General features: G+C 44.3%; 1 protein-coding gene across 2 annotated transcripts in view; it reads left to right on the forward strand.

The window, feature by feature from the left end:
- Positions 1-12,924, forward strand: part of LOC135540277 (voltage-dependent calcium channel subunit alpha-2/delta-2-like) — a 308,846-nt gene that overhangs the window by 183,124 nt on the left and 112,798 nt on the right. For both annotated transcript variants that reach the window (XM_064966836.1, XM_064966837.1), the window contains exon 5: positions 285-329. In XM_064966836.1, coding sequence (XP_064822908.1) covers positions 285-329 — 45 coding nt within the window. The remainder of the gene's footprint in view (positions 1-284; positions 330-12,924) is intronic.

Below are 12,924 nucleotides of genomic sequence, written 5' to 3' on the forward strand. Positions count from 1 at the left end.
TATTATAATAAATACCACGTTACAACACTACTAGATTGCATCCTGTACTGCATTAGAAACACAGCACGTCTCAGAAACACATTTCACAAAGTTCCATTCCACAATCTTTCATCACACTACCTCCCCAGTGTTCTGTGATGCTGATTATATTCTCATGCTGTCTAGTGTGTCTGAATATAACCTTGATATCTTCATACAGCTACACCAGCAGAAGAGCCTAATGGATATAGTCACTGCTATATCTTCTCTCATCACCTGTCTTTTCACCTTTCTTTTCCGCGCAGGAGAGCGACATGGAGTACTATGATTCGAAAGCGGAATCAGACTATGTGAGTACAGTGGTGTGTGTCCTCCCAGTCCTGCCCATCCTGCTCCCCTGTACGTCTTGTTGTCCCACTGGTCACAGGCCTCCGGGCTGTCTGTGTGTGTTAGTATGCTGCTGACACTGTGGCTATGAGTGTGTGTGACAGGCCTGGGGCCAGCACCATGCATGTGACCAAGCTCCCACTAACTGTCCTCCCAAGAGATTCAGTCAGCCATGATGTACCTACCTACCTAACCCCAAACCCTGAAGTACTTACCTACCTAACCCCAAACCCTGAAGTACTTACCTACCTAACCCCAAACACTGAATGACTTACCTACACTCTTAGAAAAAAAGGTTCCCAAAAGGTTATTCGGCTGTCCCCATAAGATAACCCTTTTTGGTTCCAAATATAACCCTTTTTGGTTCCAGGATTTTGTGTAGAACCATCTGGGGAAAGTGTTCTATGTGGAACAAAAAAATGGTTCTTCAAAGTGTTCTCCTATGGGGACAGTCAAATAACCCTTAAAGGTTCTCGATAGCACCTTTTTTTCTAAGAGTGTACCTAACCCCAAACCCTGAAGGACCTACATACATATCCCAAAACCCTGAAGGACCTACCTAACCCCAAACCCTGAAGGACCTTCCTAAACCCAAACCCTGAAGAACCTTCCTAAACCCAAATCCTGAAGAACCTAACTACCTACCTACCTAACTACCTAACCCTGAAGGACCTACCTGCCTAACCCCAAACCCTGAAGACATACCTGCCTAACCACAAACTATGAAATACTTACCTACCTAACCCAAACCCTGAAGTACTTACCGACCTAACCCCAAATCCTGAAGTACTTACCTACCTAACCCCAAACCCTGAAGTACTTACCTACCTAACCCCAAACCCTGAAGGACCTACCTAACCCCAACTGCACATAACCCCCACCTGTCAAACCTTAAAGTAACCTCACCCCAACTGTCGAGTACCTAATACCTAACCTCAATTTCTTAACCCTATGAAGCCCTCGTGAACTTGCCGAACTATCTAAAACTGAAGTACCTAACCCTACCAATCTACTGAGTATTTTAAACCCTAAATGTCTTCTGTGCATGTGACAGCGACTGCAGCTCCTACTTTCCTCCCAGGATAGGAAAAACCCTGGAGTACATACAACTGTGGACGTCAGCAGCACTCTGTGGGTTTTACCTCAACCAATGCCCCAATAAATAACCAAGGAACACCCAAACACAAGACAGGATAGTGGGCCTAGACTATACCAAACATACAGTTGAAGTCGGAAGTTTACATACGCTTAAGTTGGAGTCATTAAAACTAATTTTTCAACAACTCCAAAGAAATTATTGTTAACAAACTATAGTTTTGACAAGTCGGTTAGGACATCTACTTTGTGCATGACACAAGTAATTTTTCCAGCAATTGTTTACAGACAGATTATTTCACTTATATTTCACTGTATTACAATTCCAGTGGGTCAGACATTTACATACATTAATTTGACTGAGCCTTTAACCATCTTGGAAGATTCCAGAAAAGGATGTCATGGCTTTAGAAGCTTCTGATGGGCTAATTGACATTATTTCAGTTAATTGGAGGTGTACCTGTGGATGTATTTCAAGGCCTAACTTCAAACTCAGTGTCTCTTGGCTTGACATCATGGTAAAATCAACAGAAATCAGCCAAGACCCCAGAAATAAAATTGTAGACCTGGTTCATCCTTGGGAGCAATTTGGGAGCAATTTCCTTGGGGAATTTTCAAGCACCTGAAGGTACCACGTTCATCTGTACAAATAGTACGCAAGTATAAACACCATGGGACCACGCAGCCGTCATACCGCTCAGGAAGGAGACGCATTCTGTCTTCCTAAAGATGATGATACTTTGGCGCGAAAAGTGCCAGAACAGCAGCAAAGGACCTTGTGAAGATGCTGGAGGAAACATATACTAAAGTATCTATATCCACAGTAAAACGATTCCTATATCGACAGCAAGGAAGAAGCCACTGCTCCAAAACCGCCATAAAAAAAGCCAGATTACAGTTTGCAACTACACATGGGAAGAAATGTCCTCTGGTCTGATGAAACAACAATAGAACTGTTTGGCCATAATGACCATCGTTATGTTTGGAGGAAAAAGGGGGAGGCTTGCAAGCTGAAGAACACCATCCCAACCGTGAAGCACAGGGGTGGCAGCATCATGTTGTGATGGTGCTTCGCTACAGTAGGGACCGGTGCACTTCACAAAATAGATGGCATCATGAGGGGGGATATTATGTGGATATATTGAAGCAACATCTCAATCTCATCAGGAAGTTAAAGCTTGGTCGCAAATGGGTCTTCCAAATGGACAATGACCTCAAGACATCTGTCAGGAAGTTAAAGCTTGGTAGCATACTTCCAAAGTTGTGGCAAAATGGCTTAAGGACAACACTAGTCAAGGTATTGGAGTGGCCATCACAAAGCCCTGACCTCAATCCCATAGAAGATTTGTGGGCCAGACTCAGTTACACCAGCTCTGTCAGGAAGAATAGGCCAACATTCACCCAACTTATTGTGGGAAGCTTATGGAAGGCTACCCGAAACGTTTGACCCAAGTTAAACTATTTAAAATAAATGCTACCAAATACTAATTGAGTGTATGTAAACTTCTGACCCACTGGGAATGTGATGAAAGAAATAAAAGCCTAAATAAATCATTCTCTCTACTATTATTCTGACATTTCACATTCTTAAAATGAAGTGGTGATCCTAACTGACCTAAGACAGGGAATGTTTACTAGGATTAAATGTCAGGAGTTGTGAAAAACTGAGTTTAAATGTATTTGGCTACGGTGTATGTAAACTTGCGACTTCAACTGTACATGGCTGTATAGTAACTATCGAGACCTCATGTAACGTCGCTATTAATATGAGTCACCTATAGATCCACCTGCTGAGTCCACAATCCTCTGTAGAAGGCATTTTATTTTTATTTAGCTAGGCAAGTCAGTTAAGAGCAAATTCTTATTTACAATTACGGTCTACCCTGGCCAAACCCCGGCCAATTGTGTGCCACCCTATGGGACTCCCAATCACGGCCGGTTGTGATACAGCCTGGAATCAGACCAGGGTCTGTAGTAACGCCTCTCGGAGCCCTATGCAGGGTGTCCTGACAATGCCTTAGTCTGTCACTGGTCTGGGAACAGTTATTAGTGCTTCCAGAAGATGTAAAGGTCACAGTGACTCACCACTCCTCTTTGTGCTACCAAGCCACCTGATTAATTGGCTATCAGTATCAAATGCATGAATTCCCTACATTGTCCGAGCACAAAAGGAAGGAAGGAATGAATAAGTAGGGAGAGACAGAGGAGAGAGAGAGAGAGAGATGAAGGAGAGAGAGAAAGATGACGGAGACAGAGAGAGACAGAGGAGAGTAATGGTGGGACAGAGAGAGAAAAAAGAAAAAGATGGAGATAGAGAAATATGTGGACGGACAGAGAGAAGAGCTAGCTATGTTATAAATCACGGTGTGATTTTCATGGTGTGCGGAGGCAGCCCTCCTGTGATTAATGACACAGCACTTTAGGGCCTGTCAACACGTCTAATTGGAGGACATCGGTCATCATTAAAATGGTTCTGCTGAGGCCAAGCCCCTGACTAAACCCATGGCGCACCACAGCATACCGCTAAAGGTCACCCCACCTCCATTGTGTCCAGAACCAAGTGACTGGTTATGAAGAGGTAAGTGAGGGAGCTTTTGGAGGAGTGTTTAGTTTCTCCAGCATCCTCTATCCTTTTTCCATCTCCCACTGCTTCCTACTTCTTTTCCACCCTCCTATTCCTTCACCTCCATCACCACCCTGTGTCCTGTCACTGGTCCACAGTGTTTACTCTCTCCAACTGACCCTTACTCCTGTACCCTCCCTCTAACCTAACCTCTGTCCTGTCTTCTCCGTCCCTCCTCTCCCCATCTCTGTTCATCCAATCATCCCTTTCTCTCCCGGGTTGTAGTGCGTCCCTCCACCCCTCCAGTATAAACACTCCATAATTAGAATGTTCGCCAGATGTTCTGGACTCCGTATCGCTCACAACTTTGAATTGATGGCCTTTGTGGCACCCGTATCCCACAGTACCCTTGGGAACGTAAGTGAGTACCACCACAGTTCTGCCTGCCCAAAAGGTGACACTGTCTGTATCCTCCATCTCCGGTTCTCTGTGTCCAGACGTAAAAACAGCATATAGCGGCTATTCATTTTTTAAAGGAATATTCCACAGTAGTATGTGTGGAGGAACCATTGGATGGGATTGCTTAGTAGTGGGATGAATAACACCTCATGTTAAAACTATCTTGAAGTCTAGCCCACTAGTCTTGCCCATATCCTTACCCAACTCTCGCTGCTTATAAACACGGCAAGGTGACCGAGGACAATTGTATGGTTAAACAGTACAAATACGACCTGCGCAGATTGATCAAGATGATGAGACACACACGTATAGAGACAAAGTGAAGGAGCAAATCAGCTGGTCGGGCATGGGGCGTATGTGTCTTGGGCTTCTAACGATCACAGATTACAAAAAGAAAGCCAGTCATGTTGCGAACACAAACGCCGCGCTACCGGACAAGCTAAACACCTTTTTCTCACGCTTCAAGCATTACGACTCTGTGCTGCAGAGGTGAACCCCTGACGATAACAAGGGCCACATGCTTACGGTCTCCACGGAGGACATATGTAAGTCATTCAAACGTGTTAACCCTCGCAAGGCTGCCGACCCAGACGGCTTCTCTCGCCATGTCCTCAGAGCATGTGTGTGCAGACAAGCTAGCTGATGTGTTTTCTGACATTTTCAATCTCTCTCTAGCTCAGGCAGTTGTTCCCTCCTGCTTCAAGATATCCACTATCATCCCTGTGCCCAATAAAGGGAAAGTAACTGAACTGCATGATTACCACCACCTAGCACTCACTTCCGTCATCATGAAGTGCTTCGAGAGGCTAGTCAAAGTCTATATCACCTCCTACCTCTCCGACACACTCGACCCTCTCCACTTCGCTTACCGCCCCAGACAGATCCAAGGACAATGCAATTGCCATTGCACTGCACACTGCCCTCACCCACCTGAACAAAAGGAATGCATTTGTGAGGATGCTGTTCACTGACTACAGATCGGCCTTCAATACCATAGTGTCGTCTTAGCTCACCACAAAGCTCAAGGCCCTGGGACTGAACTCATCCTTATGCAACTGGGTCCTGGACTTCCTGACGGGCCACCCCCAGGTGGTGAAAGTAGGCAACGTCATCTCCTCCACACTGATCTTCAACAAGTCCCCTCCTGTACTCCCTGTAAACCCACGACTGCATGGCCTCACACAGTGCCAACTCCATCATCAAGTTTGCTGAGACACCACAGTAGTAGGTAGACCTGATTACCAACTACGACGAGACGGCCTACAAAGAGGAGGTAGGCACTCTGACGGCGGGGTGCCAGGTAAATAACCTCTCCCTCAGCATCAGCAAAACAAAGGAGCTGATTGTGGAATTCAGGAGGAGCCAGGTTGGGCACTCCCCCATCCTCACGGACACTCCCCCCCCCATCCTCACGGACACCACGGACACCATGATGAAGAAGGCATGACAGAGACTCTTCAACACCAGTTGTTCCCCCCACCTTTATTTAGCCAGGTAGGCTAGTTGAGAACAAGTTCTCATTTACAATTGCGACCTGGCCAAGATAAAGCAAAGCGGTTCGACACATACAACAACACAGAGTTGCACATGGAGTAAAACAAACATACAGTCAATAATACAGTATAAACAAGTCTATATACGATGTGAGCAAATGAGGTGAGATAAGGGAGGTAAAGGCAAAAAAAGGCCATGGTGGCAAAGTAGATACAATATAGCAAGTAAAACACTGGAATGGTAGATTTGCAATGGAAGAATGTGCAAAGTAGAGATAAAAATAATGGGGTGCAAAATAGCAAAATAAATAAAATAAAAATACAGTAGGGAAAGAGGTAGTTGTTTGGGCTAAATTATAGGTGGGCTATGTACCGGTGCAGTAATCTGTGAGCTGCTCTGACAACTGGTGCTTAAAGCTAGTGAGGGAGATACAGTGGGGAGAACAAGTATTTGATACACTGCCGATTTTTCAGGTTTCCCTACTTACAAAGCATGTAGAGGTCTGTAAATTCTATCAAAGGTACACTTCAACTGTGAGAGACAGAATATAAAAAAAAACAGAAAATCACATTGTATGATTTTTAAGTAATTCAATCGCATTTTATTGCATGACATAAGTATTTGATACATCAGAAAAGCAAAACTTAATATTTGGTACAGAAACCTTTGTTTGCAATTACAGAGATCATGCGTTTCCTGTAGTTCTTGACCAGGTTTGCACACACCTCAGCAGGGATTTTGGCCCACTCCTCCATACAGACCTTCTCCAGATCCTTCAGATTTCGGGGCTGTCGCTGGCCAATACGGACTTTCAGCTCCCTCCAAAGATTTTCTATTGGGTTCGGAGCTGGAGACTGGCTATGCCACTCCAGGACCTTGAGATGCTTCTTATGGAGCCACTCCTTAGTTGCCCTGGCTGTGTGTTTCAGGTCGTTGTCATGCTGGAAGACCCAGCCACGACCTACCTTCAATGCTCTTGCTGATGGAAGGAGGTTGTTGGCCAAGATTTCGCGATACATGGCCCCATCCATCCTCCCCTCAATATGGTGCAGTCATCCTGTCCCCTTTGCAGAAAAGCATCCCCAATGAATGATGTTGCCATCTCGATGCTTCAAAGTTGGGATGGTGTTCTTGGGCTTGTACTCATCCTACTTCTTCCTCCAAACACGGCAAGTGGAGTTTAGACCAAAAAGCTCTATTTTTGTCTCATCAGACCACATGACCTTCTCCCATTCCTCCACTGGATCATCCAGATGGTCATTGGCAAACTTCAGACGGGCCTGGACATGCGCTGGCTTGAGCTGGGGGACCTTGCGTGCGGCGGGATCAGCCCAGAACTACACAGCAAGACCTGGTCAATGACCCGAAGAGAGCTGGGACCACAGTCTCAAAGAAAACCATTAGTAACACGGCGTAGTGTGTTACTAATGGTTTTCTTTGAGATTGTGGTCCCAGCTCTCTTCGGGTCATTGACCAGGTCCTGCTGTGTAGTTCTGGGCTGATCCCTCACCTTCCTCATGATCATTGATGCCCCACGAGGTGAGATCTTGCATGGAGCCCCAGACCGAGGGTGATTGACCGTCATCTTGAACTTCTTCCATTTCCTAATAACTGCGCCAACAGTTGTTGCCTTCTCACCAAGCTGCTTGCCTATTGTCCTGTCCTGTAGCCCATCCCAGCCTTGTGCAGGTCTACAATTTTATCCCTGATGTCCTTACACAGCTCTCTGAGAATTGGCCATCGTGGAGAGGTTGGTGTCTGTTTGATTGAATGTGTGGACAGGTGTCTTTTATACAGGTAACGAGTTCAAACAGGTGCAGTTAATACAGGTAATGAGTGGAGAACAGGAGGGCTTCTTAAAGAAAAACTAACAGGTCTGTGAAAGCCGGAATTCTTACTGGTTGGTAGGTGATCAAATACTTATGTCATGCAATAAAATGCTAATTAATTACTTAAAAATCATACAATGTGATTTTCTGGATTTTTGTTTTAGATTCCGTCTCTCACAGTTGAAGTGTACCTATGATAAAATTAAAGACCTCTACATGCTTTATAAGTAGGAAAAGCTGCAAAAATCGGCAGGGTATCAAATACTAGTTCTGCCCACTGTAAGTGTTTCCAGTTTCAGAGATTTTTGTAGTTCATTCCAGTCATTGGCAGGAGAGAACTGAAAGGAGAGGCAGCCAAAGAAAGAATTGGTTTTGGGGGTGACCAGAGAGATATACCTGCTGGAGCGCGTGCTACAGGTGGGTGATGCTATGGTGACCAGCGAACTGAGATAAGGGGGGACTTTACCTAGCAGGGTCTTGTAGATGACCTGGAGCCAGTGGGTTTGGTGACGAGTATGAAGCGAGGGCCAGCCAACGAGAGCGTACATGTCGCAATGGTGGGTAGTAATACGGGTCTTTGGTGACAAAACAGATGGCACTGTGATAGACTGCATCCAATTTGTTGAGTAGGGTATTGGAGGCTATTTTGTAAATGACATCGCCGAAGTCGAGGATTGGTAGGATGGTCAGTTTTACAAGGGTATGTTTGGCAGCATGAGTGAAGGATGCTTTGTTGCGAAATAGGAAATAGAAATAGTTGACACAGGAAGGCTAAGAAGATCATCAGGGACCTCAGCCACCCAAGCTACGCCCTGTTCCATCACTCAGACTGGCCAATCGATTCAACCCCCAGACCATCAGGATGCTGAATAGCCACCACTAGTCAGTGATCTGCTCCCCCTGTCCCCTGTGCATGTGACTAATAAACTCTAATCTAATCCTGGGCTTTTGACAATTAACTGTTTTCATTGTCAGGTTCCAATTATAAATCCCTCTTACTATGAATTTAATACACACAGACACACACATGGACACATTAAATGTCATAGACATGATGTCTTGGCCTGTCTTTTTGGTCCCAGCACCACCGCATTTGCTATCAGTTCACTCTTAGAAAAAGGGGTTCCAAAAGGGTTCTTTGCAGATGGATAGGGTTCTACCAAGAACCGTTTTGATCAGAAGAACCCATTTTGGAAGACAAGGATTCTTTGTAAGGCAAAGGGTTCTACCTACAACCTTTAACATCCTAAGAACTGTTTTTGAAGAAAGGGTTATTTGACGATTAAAATAATTCAGTCAAGAAGCATTCTTTGGCAGACAAGAAAGGTTCTATGTAGAACCATATATACAGTAATATTTCCCAGCATACTCTATTGCATAGATAATTTTCAGAATTGTTTGTTTTACTGTAATATCTGTGTTTTTGCATGTACATTGATTGGTTGATTAATTTTATGCTACACAAAGATAAATAACATACAGTTTTCTAAACTAATCCAATCTGTTGAAGTTATTGAACCCGTTAGTTACTGAGATGGTTGTTCAAGTCCAGATGATTGAGGCAGTCTCAGTATTCATTCCTCCCTGCCAGTCATTCTGAATGTAGGTTCCGGGTGGTACAAAATTCCACAAGTTGGATATCCTTACCCTGGCTGGATTCCAATAGGAATTACACATTGCTTTGCAAGCCAGGATAGTGTGACTTACAGGCCTCATTTGGCCTGTAAACTAGGAGATTCATAACACCACTGTGTTAGGGTATAACTAGGCCCTCAAATAAAAGCCATATATATATATATATTCTTAAATAATACATTGTTAAAGGCTAATAAGGCTGGTGGAACCGTTCATAGAGGGTTCTATGAAGCGCTGTCCAAAGATAAAAGGGTTCTCGGAAGTTTCTAGGAAGAACCTTTAGATGATACAATTGTCCTTGGTACAACCCTTCATAGAGGGTTCTAGGTAGAACCATATACAGGGGGTTCTTTGAAGAACCCTAAATAGAGGGTTCTAGATATAACCCTCTGCAAAGCGTTCTAAACAGCACCAAAAAGCATTCCCCTATGGGGACAAACTGAAGAACCCTGTATGGTTCTTCTTAGCACATATCTTCTAGGAGTGTAGAATAATATGTTATTGATTTTAGAGTTGTATTTTCTGCCATTGTTTGGGGGAAATCTCTCTGCAAGAAATACCCAAATGAAAGAGACAAGATCAGGCCCCCCAATAGAAGATTATTACTTAGGCTTCAGCAGGGAACATACACCGCTCACTCGGGGTGAAATTGCAATGGTCTGTGTTATGCATTATCTCACTTTGATTTGATACTGTTATTTGACTGCTAGTGAAATACGTATAAATTGTAAATTATGTTCCAAGATGACGATTTGGTTGAGGGCAAGTAGCAGAGATGTCGGCCATCTAGCTGGCAAAACTATTATTATTCTAGCTTGGCATTCCATTTGAAACACAGTCATTTAGTGTTTTGTTTTTCTTTGCATTACATTACACTGTGAAAACCAAGTTTGTTTCTACTTCAAGGTCTCAGAGCGAGTGACGTCACGAGCGCACACCGTTAACTAGCTAGCCATTTCATACCGGTTACACTCACCCCTCTTTGACCATCTCCTTCTGCGCAGCTGAGCCAACTAGGCTCGAACCATGGACCCTCTGAAAACATCAACAGCTGCCTTCCATGAAGCATCATTACCTATTGCTCCACAAAAGCCGAGTGAAACAACTACTTCAAAGTCTCAGAGCTAGTGATTTCACCGATTGAAAAGCTACTAGCGTGCATCGCTAACTAGCTAGCCATTTCAAACTGGTTGCACACACACTCACACACACAATAATATCAAAGGGATAAGCTGGATCAGGAGCGAGAGATGATTGTAGTCTGGGGGGGCCCTGGATGGTTAAAGGTGGAAATAAAAGAGTCTTCAAAAGGTTGCTCCTGGCCTCTTCAACCTTTGAATAAAACATTGAGAATGGGGAGATGAAATTAACAATTTGGGTAATGAATCGAGCAAAACAGGTGGTGGATGGCTGAAGAAAATGAACCAATCAGTCTTTCCTGTGTGGATTTATTTAGCTCCTAATTAGAAGCTGCCTTGGTTAATTATGATTGGGCTCTTCGGGGAAAAAGGGCCTCACTGAAATGACAGTCAGGCTGAGGGATAAACAAACACTGGGAAGGGACTCCATAGTACGCTGCTGATGCACAAGGGGTTTCTGAAGCCAATCACCTTCACCGTTATTGATAACTCAGCTTCTCTAAGCCAATCATCTTCACTGTAAATAATGAAATCATTTTCTCTAAGCCAATCAACTTCGCTGTAAATAATGCAACCATTTTCTCTAAGCCAATCCCCTTCACCCTCTAACCCAGAGACTTTTTTCAGAACTTCCAGCATTCCTAACCCACTTTCTCTGTATCTGATAAACCAGCATCTCTAACCTAATCATCTTCACCGATGAACCAGCAAGTCCTACCTAATCACCCATGCCACCAAACTGCCCTTAACACAATGTCCTCGCGTGTTTGAAGGACTGCATCAGTAATCGAGTGAATCTCTCTGATAGACCAACATCCAACTCTAACCCTCTCACCCTTGCTGATGCAAATGAATAAGCATGATCACGAACACATTCATTGTCTTTGCTGTAATATCGCTAGACTAGTATTATATTTGTCAACCAATCTTCAATGTCACTGCCACACAATCCACTTTTACCTTTTCACAGTTAAAAGCAGCACATCTTATCACGTCCCTGTTCCACGCACCTTAACTCATGGTTGAGTGGGGCAGGTTCATATTGGGATGCAGTTGGAGATGATTGACAGGCAAAGAGTGAAAAAACGAACAGGAAGGTTTAGACAGAATTAATAGATGAGTTGAGGAATAGGAGACCGTTTAAGCGATATAAATTGAAAATGTGTCTGTGGAAGTTGTATTGTAATGTTCTTACTGTCAAATGTGTGGTGAGGGGTGAATAGGGAGAGATAGGACTCAGAGATGGGGAGTGTCAAGTATGGTAGGTTTTTGTAAGTCTGCATAAGAAAGGGGAAACCTGGCAGAGATTAAAGTGATGACACAAGGGCCATATCCAGAGAGTAAAGCCAGAGAGTGTAGCCAGAGAGTATAGAAAGAGAGTGTAGCCAGAGAGTATAGCCAGAGAGTATAGCCAGAGAGTGTAGCCAGAGAGTGTAGCCAGAGAGTGTAGCCAGAGAGTCCAGAGAGTGTAGCCAGAGAGTATATCCAGAGAGTGTAGCCAGAGAGTATAGCCAGAGAGTGTAGCCAGAGAGTATATCCAGAGAGTGTAGCCAGAGAGTGTAGCCAGAGAGTATATCCAGAGAGTATATCCAGAGAGTGTAGCCAGAAGAGTATATCCAGAGAGTGTAGCCAGAGAGTATATCCAGAGAGTGTAGCCAGAGAGTATAGCCAGAGAGTGTATCCAGAGAGTGTAGCCAGAGAGTGTAGCCAGAGAGTGTAGCCAGAGAGTATATCCAGAGAGTGTAGCCAGAGAGTATATCCAGAGAGTGTAGCCAGAGAGTATAGCCAGAGAGTGTAGCCAGAGAGTGTAGCCAGAGAGTGTAGCCAGAGAGTGTAGCCAGAGAGTGTAGCCAGAGAGTATAGCCAGAGAGTGTAGCCAGAGAGTATAGCCAGAGAGTGTAGCCAGAGAGTATAGCCAGAGAGTGTAGCCAGAGAGTGCAGCCAGAGAGTGCAGCCAGAGAGTGTAGCCAGAGAGTGTAGCCAGAGAGTGCAGCCATAAAGTATAGCCTGGAGTGTGAGTTTTATAACGGAACGTTTGTATCGATTTTTGCCTATGTTTGTCACCTTTGATTTACAATCGTGTATGTACATGTACTGCATGTGTATGTGTGAGAGCGACACACGCAGAGCGGGAGACAGAGACAGTTGACATATGTCTGATGATGCGTTTCCTGTAAGGTAGCATGTTGTCCTGGTCTGTCACTAAAATGTCGTTATCGTTGACATTCAGTGGACTATCTTCACAACTGTCGGCCTGCTCTGCTCTTACCTTCACTTCCAACAACAGCTTGCAATTGCTTTTTAATAGACAATTAAAGACAGGCCATCGATCAATTCCTGCACA

Source organism: Oncorhynchus masou, chromosome 5 (assembly GCF_036934945.1).
Source record: "Oncorhynchus masou masou isolate Uvic2021 chromosome 5, UVic_Omas_1.1, whole genome shotgun sequence".
In the NCBI taxonomy this organism is placed as follows: Eukaryota; Metazoa; Chordata; class Actinopteri; order Salmoniformes; family Salmonidae; genus Oncorhynchus; species Oncorhynchus masou.